The sequence below is a fragment of the Salarias fasciatus genome, assembly GCF_902148845.1.
Source record: "Salarias fasciatus chromosome 23 unlocalized genomic scaffold, fSalaFa1.1 super_scaffold_20, whole genome shotgun sequence".
In the NCBI taxonomy this organism is placed as follows: domain Eukaryota; kingdom Metazoa; phylum Chordata; class Actinopteri; order Blenniiformes; family Blenniidae; genus Salarias; species Salarias fasciatus.
The window spans coordinates 7,543,586-7,561,951 of record NW_021941230.1 but is presented as its reverse complement, the minus strand read 5'-3'; the positions used below and the strand labels follow the sequence as shown (position 1 = coordinate 7,561,951).

The 18,366-nt window shown below is 40.4% G+C and overlaps 1 protein-coding gene and 1 pseudogene across 1 annotated transcript in view; both read left to right on the top strand.

Annotated features, from left to right (window-relative positions):
• The first annotated feature begins 557 nt into the window (after positions 1–557).
• Positions 558–10,630, top strand: LOC115383620 (complement C3-like; annotated as a pseudogene).
• A 4,700-nt stretch (positions 10,631–15,330) lies between these two features.
• The window catches only part of LOC115383663 (complement C3-like), a 42,820-nt gene continuing 39,784 nt past the window's right edge, over positions 15,331–18,366 (top strand). The window contains exon 1 of the mRNA XM_030085799.1: positions 15,331–15,407. Coding sequence (XP_029941659.1) covers positions 15,331–15,407 — 77 coding nt within the window. The remainder of the gene's footprint in view (positions 15,408–18,366) is intronic.

Below are 18,366 nucleotides of genomic sequence, written 5' to 3'. Positions count from 1 at the left end.
GGCGAGAATGAAATTCATCCTAATTCAGTGTGCTGCAACATAAATAAATCTGTGCCAGTAGCACCTAGAGTAATTCTGACTGCACTGGGTGAAAATACAGGTTGTCAGCTTTCAAATGAGACCCCAACCATGCATGTACTCCAAACAGTTCAAGAACAGCATTCAGTTTACTTTGGGTACGTCTTAAGTTGAACTTTCAGGCGAAAATGGCCCCGAGCTAAAAGGGTTTTAACCTTGTTATATAGTTATGTACTCACCAAAAACACCCCCAAAGCGTTTTTTTTCCCTTAGTGCCTGTGCGTTTGAGCTTTCTTCGTGTTTATGCTGCTCAGAGAGGCAGCCCCTCCCGCACCCATGAAAACGCTCTGTTTCCCATGTTTACGTCACAGGGTGAAGATGGCTCCCCTGAGCCCCCCTCCCGCAGGCCCTCGGCAATCAGCGTTGTTGCTTTTTGTATCTCCGATTACGGAAATAAACTTTGACCATCGACACTCGTTCATTTGTCTTCTATACCAGTGGTTCCAAACCTGAGGAACCTGAATTTTACTCTTCTGTTCATGAAGGCTTTTGAAGATGCCAGGCCTGTAGTGAGATGGTTCACCCAGCAGCAGCTTGTGGGCGGAGGCTATGGATCAACCCAGGTACAACAAAACTTCCTCCACTCTTTGTCCTCCGTGGACTTTCTTTGTTTACTCATCGCCTTCGCCTCACATTTTCTTCCTCCTTGTTTTCTCTCCAGGCGACACTCATGGTGTACCAGGCTCTATCAGAGTGCTGGTTCAGTGCTGTAAAACCAGAGTACGACCTGAATGTGGACATTTTGATGCCGGGCAAGCCGAAGCCTTACAAGTTCAACGTGAACAGAAGAAACCACCGCCTCACAAGAACATTGAAGGTGGAAGCACACTCCTCCATTCACACTCAGAAAACACGCCTGTGATGCCTTCTAACCTTTCTTTGTGTGTGTGTGTGTGTGTGTGTGTGTGTACATCTAAAATTCTCAACAGAGTAATGGTATAAACCACAACATGACAGTGAGAGCCACAGGATCAGGAGCAGCTATAGTAAAAGTGAAATATCAGCTTTGTGTTTCCTCAATATAATTTCAAGCTTTTGTGAACGTTGTTATATTTACATTATTCTTCCATCTGTTTCAGATGGTGTCCGTGTACTATGCTCTGCCTCAAGAAAAACAGAGTGACTGTCAGAGGTTCAACATGTCAGTGGAGCTCATCCCAGGTAACCTGCTGCTTTCCGTTTCTGCTATATGTTAACCTACCTGTGTTTATGATGTTTTCGGTAATCTGATGCTTTCCTTTCTCAGAGAAAATGGATGTTGAGGAGAAGGTATTCCGGCTGAGAATAGGTGTCTTGTACGTGAAGCTCACCTCTGGTCCTGCTTGTTTGAAATCAGTCTTTTGATAAGTGAGCATGTTTGACTTTTTGTAGTTCCTCTCTTATTTTTCATTTTATACAGGCACAATGACAAAGAGCGCGATTCCACTTTGACAATCTTGGACATTGGATTATTGCCTGGCTTCACTGTGGATACAGACGACTTGAACCTGGTGAGAAATTTCAAAAACATCCACATTGAGTAAAGTTTAAAAGTTGGCGTATTGAATGCTACACTGTGCAACCCTGTTGGGATATCTGTCAGTATCTGCTTCCCCCCCAGATTGCCTGTGGAATGGTCAAAAGTTTATAGTGAAGCCAAACACTGCAGACCCTCCACTCTCTCAGCCAGTTTCTCCAATCAAACTCCAGATTGTACTTGTTAGGTTTTTATAATCTCAGACCAACACTTGGACCCCCGTTTGTGATCACGTCCCCAAAGAGGTCCTCTGCAGGGCTGCATCACACTGCTTTAACACTATGTGGATTCACTCCTGCAGCTTACATTCAGAGCAATCATAATTTATATAGGTTTGTGAGCACTATTGGATGTAGGACATGTAATCTTATAGACGCAAGATAAAAACTGCAGAAATGTTTTCATTTCATGTGGTCTTAAAACTCCAACAAAAGATATTTTCTCTTTTTATCATCTTTCTGTAAAAACAACCTTGTAGTTACAATGTGAGTGTGTGTGTGTTTTTGCACACAGTTGTCTCAGGGACGAGCCCGCACCATTGCAAAACATGAGATGAACACCGTGCTGCCAGAAAGAGGCTCGCTCATCATCTATCTTGACAAGGTGCGGCCATCTCTATCACCGTCCTCATCTCCCCTCCTCGCCACGGTGTTGCTTCAATAACATCAGGTTCCCCCGTCGCTCCACAGGTTTCTCACATGCGACCGGAGGAAATCAGTTTTAGGGTCAGACAGACACTCAAAGTGGGCGTCTTACAGCCGGTGGCTGTGTCTGTCTATGAATACTATAAAGGTGAGTCTCTGGGTCACGAGTCGCCATGGTTCAGTAGCGCAAAACTGTTCCTCATGAACTTTCTTTGTTGAAGCAGAAACAAAATGCGTGAAGTTGTACCATCCAGACAGGAGAGCCAGACAGCCTCTGTGGTTCTGCAGAGGTGGTGAATGCACATGCGTCGCCGAAGGTGAATGAGATTCACCCATTTGGATGATGTGCCCTGAAAAGTAAAACATTGTCTGGTTGTCTTTCTTGACCTCAGAAGACCGGAACATTCACACGTCGTCTTCATGTTTTTGCTTCCAGGGAGCTGCAGTCTGCAGAAGAAGGGCAAAATCAGCAATGATGAGCGAAGCACTAAGATTTGTGAGGCTACACTGACCAACAAAAGAGAGTTTGGTAAAAAAAAAAAAAAAAAAAAGTTTCTCTCCAATTATGAAAGTGTCTCTCTATGTGGGAAAGGACATATCACAACAAATCAGTCTCTCACTTTTTACACAGCATACAAAGTACAGCTGGAGGAGACAGTAGCTGATCTGTCCACAGACACTTACGCTATGAGGATACTGGACGTCATCAAAGAAGGTGAGTATCTTTAACTTTCAATACCTTTTTATTTACATTTTTAGTCTGTTAAAGGCCAAACAGTCTTTATACCTCCAGTTTTATCCACGGATCTATTTTACATGTGTAAGAGAGAGGATCTTAATAAATCTCCTGTTAGTAATCCTAAAATCTCTCCACTCGTCACTGCTTGCAGCTCATCACACGAGCCTTTGTTAAGTTAGTCAAGCTAAAAGCAGTTGACTTATGGTGATATAACTGCAGTTCCTCAAACGATTGACTGTAGTGCCAACAGGAAGGCATTACGTGTCTCTTACATGGAATTAAAAGAAGTGGTCTGTGCTGTCATCATGGCAGGAAACACTGATGTTGGTCTTATGGGTAAACTGCGCTCGTTCCTCAGCCATCAGCACTGCAGAGGGGCTGTAGGTCTTCAAAAGGGTAAAACGTATCTCATCATGGGCTCGTCCCAAGACATCCGCAGAGATGACCAAGAACAGACGTACGTGCCGTCAGACTTTTCTGCTATATATATAATCTATTCTCACATCAGTTCATCATGAGCTCCTGTGTATCTGGCTCGTTGTTTTCCACTCTTCAGGTTTTGGTACATGCTTGATGAGAAGACCTGGGTTGAGTACTGGCCCACAACAGAAGAGTGTCAGATGAACACCGACCGTCCTGTTCGGGCTTGGAACACATGGTGGATCAGTTTCAAGTCTTTTCATGTCGACTAGGGATGTGCGATACCACTTTTTTTCAGACCGATACCAAGTACGAGTACTTCATCTTCAGTACTCACCGATACCGATACTTGCATACCGATACTTTATATACATAAAATGTAAAATAATGCAATGAGATTATTTTTGAAAATGAATTTTATTTCCAATAAAAAGGCAGCCCAGCCACTACGTTTAAGTCCAAAATAATAGTCTGAAAAATAAAACAAGCAACTCTGAGTTTGCACTTATTTAAATGAAATTAAGTGCAAGATAAAACAATTTCTCTGAGTTTTACACTTTACATAAACTAAGGTTTTTAAATGTACTAATTTTAATGATGTTTTTATGAACTAAAGTCAAAGATAGAAGTTTAAAGAGTTGCTCGTGTTCTCTGTGCTGCTCTCGGATCTCTGCTCTTCAGTTTCTCGGTCTTCTGCAGAGTTTGCCGTCGAGTTGCTGCCGGGTTTTCTTTTTTCCAGCACAACAGCGTCAGACTCTCGTCCACAAGCTTCGCCCTGAGGTGTTTAAACAAATTACTAGTGGTACATGAACAACATCGCGCACCTCCTTTAGCAATTTTAGCATTGCAGAGTTAGCATTCTGCAAAGCTCGGCTCGTTTTCACTTATATAACAGAATTTCCACACCGGCGGAGTTTTGGTGAGACGAGCAGCCGTTCTGGATTCATCCTGTTGTCTCTGCTCTGGATGAGACTCATGGAGAAGTCAGCCCGCTGCAGTGAAGCCCTGCGCCTGTCAGCGCTCCAGAGAGGAGCTTCTTCCTCTTTCATGTTTGTCGGCAGCTTGCATCCCATTTGGTTGCACTACCGCCAACTGCTGGTGAGGAGGGCTTACTACGCGTGGGGTTTTCTTGCCGTGAGTATCGGCGGCTGGCATCGGTAGCCTTCACGAGTACCCGATACCTTGAAATAAGGCCAGTATCGGCCCGATACCGATACCTGGTATCGGTACTCGCACATCCCTAATGTCGACAATGACGAAGTCCAAGGAACTGTAACCTTTATTTTTCATCCATCTAATGTGTTTTCTATGCAACATTGCATGGGAGAATAAAGTATGTTGTCCTTAAAATTTGGTGTTTTTCATTTCAATTCTCTTTGCCAGTCCTTGTAAACTTCATGATTTGTATTGGCGATGTTGCCTCACAAAGAAATCTCAATACATTGATCCTGACATGTGTGGAATGTCTGCTGTTCATTATTGTACGAAGAACAGTTGTTTGACACATTCATGGTAAAGTTAGTTAGAATGGGTGTGAAATTTAAAAATTAAGATTTTTGGTGGATTGTTTTACTTCATTAGCTTCAATTTGGAAGCAAAATGATTCACCTACATCTTGAGCCACACAAACCTTGACATTTTTTAAAAGTTGAAATTTAGTTTCATCAAATGGTGGAAGACGACTCGCCTGTGGCGGCCAAGCGTTCATAGCGACGTTGTTTGATGATCCTTTGATGTCGACTCTTCCTATCATTGTGAAGCAGAATTCACAAAGTGTTGGATTGTTCATCCACTAATAGGGAACATGAGCTGGTTTAGACCGTTGTGAAACAGATGAGTTTTTACTCTTATGATGTGTTGTTGCAATAGTTATTCTGCTGTTACGATAGTAAGATAATAGTAATTATCTTCGTATTGGATGACTTCTTTTTGTTCAGTTCAATGACTATGACTGAGAGGACAATCTGTGTTGCAGTCATGATCACAGTTCCCTCCTGGCCCTTGAGCAGTGCGCTTATCAGCCACTGGAAAATCTGAGGAGCATTAATGTGTTGTCCAGTCATTCTATATTATTAAATGCTCCACAGATGTCACCATTCAGTCGAGAGTAGCTGTTCACATGACTGTTTTTGACACCTGTGGGTTAAAAATTTGAATTATGGTGCTGATGATGAGAATTTCGGGATTCTCACAAAACCATTTTAATTCACAATAACCTTTGAATTTAAACTTTTCTTTGTTGATATGTTTGAAGATATTGACATTTTCACAAAAAAACCAAACAGTTATTGCAGAAAATGACAACAATGTACAATGCAGCGAGTACTTGCTGATTGGAGACAGAGAAGGGCCTGTCGTGGCTTCACCATCCTTGGGGACAAGTAGACATTCGGACTCATAGATACTGCTGAGTGGTGCATCATGGGGGAGTTGGAAGTTAGTGTTCATGCTGCTTCTGGTGCAAAATGCAATGAAATGTTGGTTGTCAGCTTTTATGGCAGCATCGCCGATGCTCGGATCTCAGTGATGTATTGAGTCCATTGTTCTTGAGTCCGTTTTGGCCCACGGGCCTGCTGTTTGACACCCCTGTTCGCATATTGTCAACATAGTGCTGTCCTTGGTGCTGAATTATCAACTTAATCCAGTCATAAGATACATTGTGTGAAAGACAAACACACACGCTTAGAAACTCATGCATGGAGTAAATATAGTGCTGTGCATGGTCCTGAAGTTTCAAGTAAAATACAGTTTTTTGGTACATTTGTGAAAGACGCACCCTAACACAAACGCATAGAGTAAACACAGTGCTGTCCATGGTGCTGAAATACCACTGTTATCAGGTATGTTGTGTGAAAGACAGCCACGAACACACACCCATGCATCAAGTATGCATGGTGCTGTCCATGGTGCTGACTGGTCAACTGAATACAGTTACAAGGTACATTGCATGACTCTCTGTCTCGATCTCTCTCCGTCTTCATCTCTGTTTCTCTCTCGCACACTTGTATACCCACACAGCTAACCCAAAACCATATCCTAAACCTAACCTAAGCCTAATTCTAACCCTAACCCAAAAATCTAACATCACGTACGTTGTGAGGACTGGGCAAAAATGTCCTCGCAGTGTAAAATGACTTCCCAACAATGGTGTTCAGCCGGCCAGGACCTGCTACTCACAGCCACTGAAAGACAAACACACGCTGTTTGACAAACACGCAGTGCTTAGCCCGTAGGTGGGCTAAGCATCTACGAAATAGAATAGGAAGTTAAGACCACCAAGAGACTTCAGTGGGTTATTTGGGAGAATATTCCACATGTCATTTGGACACGTAAGAAATCTTTTAACCCAGTTAATGTTCATAATTTGGTGAAATGATGTTGAAGTCAGTGGATTGAGACCTCCTTCAGATGAGGACTGATCTTTTACTCTGATGAAGTTTATTCTTTAAGTTGAATTTGAGTTCTATGGAGTTGAGAACAAGCGGGTGTGGAGACATCTAGAGAAGAGAAACCAGATGCTCTCTTCACATCTCTGCTGCTTTGCTTAACAAAACCCTGCCTTGAATGGGCAGATCTCTGGCAGACCAACAGTTAAACTCAGTTTTGTTGGAATGAATGACTGGCAGCATATTTTGCTCAAGAGATTGTCTGGGATTTTTGGATACTTTCATTCCGTGTTCAGTTATTGCATTTTTGAGCGGAATATTACATATTTCAGATTGACTGCTGTCTCGAGCTGTCGGAGTTTTTACTGTCCTTTGGCCGCTACAGTCGTCAGATTTTTTCCGCACCTTTTTCCGTCCACATAATGTATTGACTTCTCCCAGGGGGCAAGGAGCATTTCACTCAGTATGACAAAAAGTGCTTTTGGACAACATCGCCCACCCCAGCTTTAAAGTGTTGTTTATTGTTTTAATCCTCTCAGACTAAAGACTGTCGACTCTGTCTCCATATTGTGGCAGAATTATTTCACTGTAAAGACAAATATTTGATTTGATTTGATTTGATTTATTATTTCATTCATTTAAATAAAACAAAAAGTGAATGCAACATACTTGCATCTGCATACTTCAGCACAGATATGAATGAAAAGGTACAGAAAGAAGCAAAAGCTTATAATATCTGCCCCTTGTCAATTCAGAAATCCTTTAAACTTCCGATGTGCGCGCTACATTCAATACATAACAAAGAAACAATACATAACAAAAAAACAAGTTGTCATCATACAACACAAATTTCAAAGATGTCCTACATGGCGTCTTTGTATCTATCCATCAGAATTAGTTTCACACTCTTTTTGAAACAATGGATGGATTTTGAGGTTTTGATTTCACACTCAAGGCTGTTCCATAGATTTACACCGTGGACTGAGATACACCTTTCCTTTGGTTTAGTTCTAAACTTAGGTTTACAAAAAAAATCTGATCCTCTTAAATTATACTTACTTTCTTTCTTTTTGAATCTATTTTGCAGGTTTTCTGGTAATGTTTTCTGGTGAGCTTTATACATACATTTGAGAACGTTAAGTTCAACCAATTCATTAAATTTTAATGTTCCTAATTGTAAAGAAATTGGATTTGTGTGAGCTCTGTATCCACTGCCATTTACAACACGAAGAGCACGTTTCTGTAAAATGCAAATTGGATCAAGGTAGGTTTTACATGCATTTCCCCACACTTCTATACAGTAAGTCAAATGTGGAATAATTAAGGAATTATACAACAGTAATAAAGCATTCTTATTGAGAGACTCTTTAACCTTGTGTAACACAGCAACAGTTTGGGATAATTTTGTTTTAACACGTTCTGTGTGTGATTTCCATGTTAAATGTTCATCAATTAAAACACCCAAGAACTTTACTTCGTGCACTCGTTCGATCTCTAACCCTTGAATGGAAAGTCTTGCACCAATATCTTTTTCTTTACAAGTAAAGACCATAAATTTTGTCTTGTTAATGTTTATAGATAGTTTGTTAGCATTAAACCAATGTAATACTTTCTGAAACTCATTTTCCACTGTTTGTAACACCTCATTTATGTTTTTTCCCGTGTAAAACAATGTGGTATCATCTGCAAATAAAATACATTTTAGTACATTTGAAGCAGACACAATATCATTCACATAGAGGAGAAAAAGAATTGGTCCAAGGACTGAGCCCTGGGGTACCCCACAAGTTATATTGCAAAAGTTGGATTTTGTGTCATTAACTTCCACAAACTGACTTCGATCTTTTAGGTAACTTGCGACCCATTGATGTGCGACTCCTCTGATACCATATTTGTATAATTTTTGCAGAAGTATCTCATGGTCTAATGTATCAAATGCTTTCTGAAGATCGACAAAGATGCTTACTAAAAATTGCTTATTGTCCATAGCATTGGTGATTTCTTCAGTCAGCTCCATTAATGCTGTTGCAGTTGAATGATTTGCACGAAAACCATACTGGCTGGGACTTAAAATTTTGTATGTTTCAATAAATTTATTCAGTCTAATCACAAACAATTTCTCTAATACCTTTGAAAATTGTGATAGCAAAGCCACGGGTCTGTAATTTGAAAAATCATTTTTATTACCTTTTTTAAATAGTGGTATTATTTTAGCTACTTTCATATGGTCAGGAAACAGTCCGGTGGTGAATGACAGATTACATATATACGTAAAAGGTTCAATAACAGCATCTATAATGTTCTTTATCAGCAGCATATTCATGTCTGTATAATCGTTGGATTTTTTGTTCGCTAATTTATTCACAATTGACAAAATTTCGTTCCCATGCACTCTCTCCAGAAAAATACTGTTTACATTTTCTGCTATATTACAATCATTGTCTGTGTTTACCTTAGGAATATGCTGTGATAAAGTTGGTCCAGTATTCACAAAGAAGTCATTAAATTCATTCACTATTTCCTCTTTACCAAAGATATCTACATTATTCTTTGTGAAATAGTTTGGGATATATGATTTAGCTTTGTTTTTATGCAAGACTGTGTTTATTATACTCCATGTATTTCTAATGCTATTTTTATTTTTGTCCAATAATTTGGTATAATAGTCCTTTTTTTGTATTCTTATAATTGATACAAGTTTATTTTTATATTTTTTATACTTAACCTCTGCATCTTTTGTTCTCAATTTAAGAAACAACTTGTATAAGTAATTTTTTTTCTTACATGCATTCTTCAATCCGTTTGTCATCCATGGACAATGAGTATTTCTCTTATCCTGACCACGAATTTTAATCATTTTGCAATTTTTATTATATAAGGTTATGAATGTAGTCATAAATGAATTATAGGCATCATTTAAATTACTTACATATACATGATCCCAATTTTGCTTTTTGAGGTCTTCTTTAAAGGCCTCTAAAGCCTTACTTGATTTATCTCTTATAACAATTGGAGTATTGTCTTGCACAAAATCAAAACACAATTTTTCATAGATTAGAAACACAGGGAGATGATCACTTACATCTACTATGAAGATGCCACTAATTATTTCACCGTATATATTTGTATATATGTTGTCTATGATAGAAGCGCTGTGACTAGTGATCCTGGTTGGTTTAGTTATCATAGGGCATAGGCCAGCCATTTCCATATAATTTTTAAAATTGTTGGTTACTGCAGGGTTTCCAATATCTATATTGAAATCCCCACACACGATTACAGATTTATTAACATTTTCAAACAATTCAATGATTTTATCTGTGAATGAGTCAATACCTGCCCCCGGCGGTCTATACACACAACTTACTAATATATTTTTACCCTTGTCATTAATGATTTCTATAGTTAATATTTCCATTAAGTCACTCACAGTTGTTTTCTGCTCCACAATCTTACATTTTAGATTTGCATCAACATAGAGGGCAACACCTCCTCCTTTCTTCTTTAACCTATTTAAATAAAACATGTTGTAACCGTCAATGTGTACCTTGTTAATATGTATGTCCTTTAACCATGTTTCTGTAATGGCTATTACTTTGAAGGTGCGTTTAAGATCACTGAAAAACTCCCTAATTTTTTCAAATTTACATGTCAGACTTTGACTATTAAGATGTATGATCGAAAATGCTTTATCAGAAACATCATCCGTTCTAGTATTAAACTGTTTTGCTGTATAATAATTACAATCTTCAAGTGTTATAATCTTATGTGCTAACTCAGTTTCCAATTCATAAATTTTATCACTGTTTGTGTCAACGTTTGTGTCCATAACCACATCAGTGTGTAAGTCCATGATGATGTGTACCCAACCTGTTTGCTTTCAGCGTTTTCAGATCTTCTCAGACGTAGCCTTCCTCCTTCATTGTCCAGTCTTCCATCAATGTCCAGTCTTGTATCTCCCAAGTTCCTTCATGTCTCTAATCATCCTTGCTGCTCCATCGTTTTCTCTTATCCATACATTTCCATTCCTTGTCCATGTCCCAGTAATCCTACTCTGCTTTCTCAAAAGTCTTGCTTCTCTCGCGATGCTTCCGTTCTTTTTTGTAAGACGTTCGTTATTTATTTGAAATCTTAACAATATTTAATCCTGTCAGCAGTTTTACTAACAAGTTCTTTTTTTCCCCACAAATGACATTAATTTATTTCTTATTTCAAATGTTTGCACTTGCTTCCTAATTGAATGTGTTTCTGCTCCAAGACTTGATAAAATACAAATAATCAATTCAGTTTGATTTATTGAGACATTGATCGCTCTGTGACAGATTGGGTGGGGGTGTGAATATTCTTGTTTTATGTGTATGCACTATGGAAATGTCTGAATTATTTTTCCTTCGCTGTTATAATGTTCATTATTTATGTTTCTCAGTAAATAGATTTTGAACCAAAAAGGATGGTTGTACTGCCTCCACACCAGTTATCATTAAAAATGGCAAAACTAATCGATAAAAGTGATTGGTCTGCTCCACCTGCTCACTGACGATGACTTAAGTTACTCAGAGATTTGAAGGTGAATCTCTACACACTGTATACTTGTTGTAAATGTCAATTATTACTGGTAAAGATAATTGGCTGTAACTACATTTTTCTGTTCTTGTAAATCAAAAACAAAGACTGAAATTAATTTAAGTTCCATCCTTAACCTAGCCAGAAGTCAGTCCTGAAACTGGTCTGAAGCCAAGAGCAGAACACAAATAGAATGAGTTTTTCCTCCCAATGTCACATTAATTAGCCTATTCTCCATTTTTTTTATGATCTTGTTTAATCTTTTCTAATAATGACGAGAAGTTTTCTTAAGATAATTCCCTGGAAATCAAATTTCAAAGAAGGAAATCAAACTGAGTAAAGTTTCAGTTAAAACCAGTCTGATTTATGTTGGAGGTTCTCTCTCTCTCTCTCTATCTCTCTCTCTCTCTCTCTCTCTCTCTCCTGGCACAGAGAGAAAAACAAATGACCCTTGATCAACAGTGATTGACATTGAGAAGGAGAAAATCACACCTGAAATAGTCAAATCAACAATACAACATCAATACTCCACATTTGACCACTTGAAATGGTTTTTTAATCAGTTTTTAATCCTGTCAGACTGAAAGACAGTGGCCTCTGCATCTTGTGTTCGAATTATATCACTGAATAAAACCTGTGATCATTAAATGAAAGAAAACTAATCAAAAGGGATTTCTCTGCTCCATATGGTCGTTGATGACTCATCAGTAAAACCAACCTGTCTCACGACGGTCTAAACCCAGCTCACGTCCCCTATAAGTGGGTGAACCACAGATGTTGTCATGTTTGTTGTTGGACACTTCTGGACAGTTTGTGGTTTTATTTTTCAAAATTAACACGGCTAATGAATTCATGTCAGTTGTTCAGTTTGCACGGTTGAGCAAATCCAGCCAATAGTATCCTGTTTTAAGATGTTCTCAGTGTAAATATTTACCGTAATTCAAGTGACTGTTGTGCTGTACTTAAGTGTGAAACTTACAGGAACATATTCTCTGACTAATTAGAGGTTTTATTTTGAAGTAGTCCGAGTTTGATTTCAGAATACTGTCGTTTGTGATTTTAAACTCGTTTTGTTGTCATAAAAGCTTCGTAATTGACATATTTATGTAACTGTGTGTTTGTCAGGCTGCTAACTGCATTGCTTTTGTTGATGTAGCAGATGTGTAAATTGGAAATTACTACATTTGACATGAGATTGTCTTTTAATATTTTTCTTGTTTACTATGATTACTTTATACCAAATTTTACTAGCTTTTACTGTTTCATCTTGCTCATTATAGTTAGATTTAGGTGATATGTGTGTGTGACAGATGTATGTTGGACATTTATGAAAATGATGTTTTGACCCAATGTATTTACAGTTGTCAAGTTTCTGGAATATAAGAGGTATTGATGATGGACCAGAGATGATGGTTTATGATTAATTCAGCCAGGTTGGGCCCATCATCTCTGTCCGGGTGTGCAGACACCGTGTCACCTGCCGCTCCCTTGGCTATGGCTTCGTGAAGTACAGTGGTATGAAAAAGTATCTGAACCTTTTGGAATTTCTCACATTTCTGCATAAAATCACCATCAAATGTGATCTGATCTTACATGCACAAAATATTACATGTGATGGTTCAGTTACTTATTTCTCCCCCTTCTGTCATTGTTTGCATGCTATCCTCATTAAAATATAAAAACCTATAAATGTTTGTTATAAATGTTAAACATTTGATGGTGATTTTATGCAGAAATGTGAGAAATTCCAAAAGGTTCAGATAATTTTTCACTATTGATTGTCATTACAATCAATAGTGTACATTTCATTACATTTTAATAAGGCTATTAAGTGGTAATTGCTAGTGACTTTGTGTGTGTGTTTTGTGTGTGTGTGTGTGTGTGTGTGTGGGGGGGGGGGGGGTTATTTGTGTATTGGTGTAAGTTAAACGGTCATTTTGTAATAGCATCTCCGTTTAACCAACACTTTCAAGTTACAAAGGACAACTGTGTCTTGTTTTGGGGATTGGATGCTGTGTAGATTTTTCAGGACTGAAAAAAACTGCAGGTTCTGACCAGACTTCCTCCACTACTCAGAAGATGAGCTTATCTCCAGCTCCTCTTTCACTGCTGATCAAGACGGCAACGATCCTCACAGACGACACGTACGGAGACATCCAGCCGGCGGCGTGGGAACTCCTGCTCAGCGTGGACAAACATGTGGCAGCTTCTGCGGGTGAGATGATGGAGACGTACATTTTCCTTTTACTTATGCCTCACCCTTGATTATTGTGAGGACATTCATTGACATCCTGTGGGAAGAATCTGGCTCTATGTGTGCTGGTTTTGGCTTGTAGTGCTCTGTAATGCCTACCGGATGGCAGGAGTCTGAATAGTTTGTGTGTGGGGTGTGACGGGTCTGCAGAGATGGCCCTGGACAGGTACAGGTGTTGGATGGAATGCAGGTCAGCTCCTATTATTCTTTCTGGACCCATACACACATATACACTTCTGAACACATACATGGAGGAAACACAGTGCTGTCTCTGGTGCTGAAGTATCAAACTTAAGTCTTTTAATAGATACATTGTGTGAAAACACACACACACACACACTCATGCACAAATCCATAGAGAGTTAATACTGTGCCCTCCATTGTCCTGAAGTTTCAAATTAATGCAGTTATTTGGTAAATTTTGTGAAAGATATGAACACTAAGACACGAATGCATAAACATTGTGCTGTAGTTTCAACTTATTACAGTTTCTTGATACAGCATGTGGAAACACCCTCCATACACATGCACACATGCATGAATGCACACACACACTGACAAAAAAAAAAAAAACTCACAAAAACACAAATACATGGAGAGTAAATACTGTGCTGTCCATGGTACTGAAATATCAACTTTATACAACTATTAGGAACAATTTGTGAAAGATACACTCAAACACAAATACATAAATTAGTCATAGTGCTACCCATTGTGTTGAAATGCCAATGGAAATTCTTCCAAAAGAACTACTAGGTCTTTTTTACACATTGTGTGAAAAAGACACACACACAAATACATAGAGTAATCATGCCGCTGTCCATGGTGCTGAAGTATCACCTTAATACAGTTGCCACATTGCATGAAAGACACACACACACACTCACACACAAAAAAAACCCCAACAAAATCTCATGCACAAATGCATAGAGAGTAAATAGTCCATAGTCCTGAAATATCATCTTCATACATCTGTGAGGACTTTTGGTAAAACGTACACTCACATTCAGACACAAATGCATAGATTAAACATAGTGCTGTGCATGGTGCTGAAGTGCTACTAAATACAATTACGAGGTGCATTGCGTGAAAGAAACACACACACACACTGACAAAAAAAAAAAAAAAAGTCACACAAAAATACACAGAGTCAATACTGTGCTGTCTATGGTCCTGAAATATCAGCTTAATAGAGTTATTGGAAACCTTTGTGAAAGACATTCCAACACAAATGCGCAGAGTAAACATGTCACTGTCCATGGTTTTGAAGTGTCAGCTTAATACAGTTGCTACATCGCATGAAGGACAGACACACACACACACACACACACACACACACACACACACGATGTGTTGTTGCAATGGTAAGACTTTGGTGAAATGAAAATTACGAGAAAAAAAATCTCAATTAGAAAAAAAAGAGGTAAATAAGAGAAGAACCACTATTACCATTGTCTGTTTTTTTAAATTGGAAGTTTTCTGTCCTAACCCTAATCGTTGGACTCGTAACTCTGCTGGATATAACTAAACACACGTTCCTGTGCCATCTTATTGATTTTCTCATGTTGATCTCTTTCCTCTGAGTGCCAATAATGTTTCACAACAGCTGCTGGGAGGTCAGGTGTCTGTGTTTTCACTGAGAGTTGCTGTTGGGAGGAATACGGATGTAGCAGGAGGAGATTGCTGGGTGAATAATGAGAAGGAGCTGCACCAGGACCAGGAGACGGAGGATGAGGAAGACTCTGCTGCCGCTGCTGGCCTCTCTGGCCTTTGTGTCTCTCATGACTTCGGCTGATGGAGCTCCGCTGTGAGTAGACCTGCTGAGGCTTCTTCAACTTTCTGTTAGACAGTAGACTGGGCAGAGGGCTCAAAATGTACTGAAGTGCCATTACTGCTATAGTTCCGAGGTGATGTACTGTCAACAAACACTCAGGAAAAGCACAGAGCAAGGAATTCTTCTCAAAGTTGGTTCATTTTCATTGTAAATTGTCGTAAGGAAGTGCTTCTTTTTCTACATCTTTCTTAAACAAGTACAGATTTTCCACTTTTCTAAAAGTTAGAGTTGTCAACGTCAGAGTTGCACAATCCATGGTTCGAGTAATAATTCAAATTACGTGCAAGCTCAATAACATTTGTAAGTCCGAGCAATATTACTGTACTTCTGCATGTATGCATCAAAAACCTGACTTAAATTCAGCAATTTGAGTGTTTGTATTCTCTTGCCCCCAGTTTGATGATTTGATTTTCAAAGTTTAAATTAAAAAAAAAAGAAAAAAGAAAAAAAAAAACTGTTCTCGCCACCCCGGCGGTATTGTGTTTGTCTCCTTCAAGCTCGGGTCCTCTACCAGAGGCCTGGGAGCTTGAGGGTTCTGCACAGGATCTTAGCTGTTCCTAGGATTGCGCTCTTTTGAACAGAGATCTCAGATGTTGTTCCTGGTATCTGCTGGAGCCATCCTCCCAGCTTGGAGGTGACTGCTCCCAGTGTCCCGATCACCACTGGTATCACTGTTGTCTTCATGTCCCACTCTCTCTCTATCTCTTCCCTCAACCCTTGGTGTTTCTCCAGCTTCTCGTGCTCCTTTTTCCTGATGTTGCTATCACTTGGGATTGCTACATGTATCACCACAGCTGTCTTCTGCTGTTTATCCACCACCACTATGCCTGGTTGATTGGCCATCACCTGCTTGTCAGTCTGGATCTGGAAGTCCCACAGGATCTTGGCTCAATTGTTCTCGACCACCTTTGGAGGTGTCTCCCATCTTGACCCTGGAATCTCCAGTCCATACTCGGTACATTTGTTCCTGTACACTATGCCCGCTACCTGGTTGTGCCGTTCCATGTATGCCTTGCCTGCAAGCATCTTACGCCCTGCTGTGATGTGCTGTACTATCTCTGGGGCTTCTTTGCACAGTCTGCACCTGGGGCCTTGTTTGGTGTGGTAGAACCCCGGCCTCTATTGATCTTGTGTTAAGGGCCTGTTCTTGTGCAGCCATGATTAGTGCCTCTGTGCTGTCCCTCAGTCCAGCCTTTTCCAGCCACTGGTATGTTTTCCCAATGTCAGGCACTTCTTCAGTTTGTCGGTGGTACATGCCATGCAGGGCTTTGTCTTTCCACGATGGCTCCTCTGGTTCCTCCTTACTGGGCTTTTGATGTCTGAGGCATTCACTTAGCAGATCATCACTGGGGGCCATCTTCTTGGTATACTCATGGAGGCTCTTGGTTCCTTCCTGGATAGTGGCTCTGATGCTCACTATTCCTCGGCCTCCCTCCTTTCTCTTTGTGTATAGCCTCAGTACGCTGGACTTCGGGTGGAACCCTCCATGCATTGTAAGGAGCTTTCTTGTCTTGATATCAGTGGCTTGCATTTCTTCCAGTGGCCAGGGTATTATGCCAGCAGGGTATCTGATTCCTGGTAGGGCATAGGTGTTTATGGCCTGGATCTTATTTTTGCCATTCAGCTGACTCTTCAGGACTTGTCTTACTCTCTGTAGGTATTTGGCTGTGGCTGACTTTCGAGCTGCCTCCTCATGGTTACCATTTACCTGTGGGATCCCCAGATACTTGTAGCTGTCCTGCACATCTGTTATGTTCCCTTAAGGTAATTCAACTCTTTCAGTTGTGATCACCTTCCCTCTTTTAGATACCATTCGTCCATACTTATCTAGTCCGAATGACATCCCAATGTCATTGCTGTATATCCTGGTGAGGTGAATCAGGGAGTCGATGTCACGCTCATTCTTGGCATACAGTTTAATGTCATCCATGTAGAGGAGGTGGCTGACAGTTGTTCTGCTCTTGAACTGGTATCCAAGGCTGCTCTTGGTAATGATCTGGCTGAGGGGGTTCAGGCCTATGCAGAACAGCAGGGGGGACAGGGCATCACCTTGGTATATGCCACATTTGATGCTCACCTGTGCCACTGGCTTTGAGTTGGCCTCCAGACTTGTCTTCCACAGCCCCATTGAGTTCTGAATGAAAGTCCTTAGAGTCCTGTTGATGTTGTACAGTTTCAAGCACTCCAGTATCCACGTGTGTGGCATTGAGTCACAAGCTTTCTTGTAATCAATCCAGGCAGTGCACAGGTTGGTGCTGCGGGCCTTGCAGTCTTGGGCGGTTGCCCTGTCAACCAGTAGCTGGTGTTTTGCCCCCCTGGTATTATTGGCAATCCCTTTTTGTGCTTTATTCATGTACTGATTCATGTGCCTACTTATCTTGGCCGCTATGATGCCTGATAGGAGTTTCCATGTGGTGCTGAGGCAGGTTATAGGCCGGTAGTTTGATGGTATTGTTCCCTTCTGGGTGTCCTTCATGATGAGGACTGTCCGACCTTGGGTAGTTCCCTGACATTAGCAGCTGGTTCATTTGTGCTGCAAGGCATTCATGGAGTGCAGTTAGCTTCTTAAGCCAGTAGGTGTGAATCTTGTCAGGCCCTGGAGCTGTCCAGCTCTTCATTTTGGCCACTCTTGCCTGTACATCTGCTGTTGTAATTACTAGTGGCTCTTGTTCTGGGAGGTTGCTGTGCTCTGCCTGCAAGCCTGCCAGCCATTGGGCATTGGTTTTGTGTGGCACCTCTTTCTCCCAGATACTCTTCCAGTTTTGCTCAGTCTCAGCCCTGGGTGGGTCTGCTGTGGTCTTACTACCCTGCCACTGAGAGTACACCTTAGCTGGATTGTTGGAGAACACCCTGTTTATCCTCCTGGTCTCCACTTCTCTCATGTATCTCTTTAGGCGAGTAGCTGGGGCTGTGAGTCTTTGCTTAGCAGTTT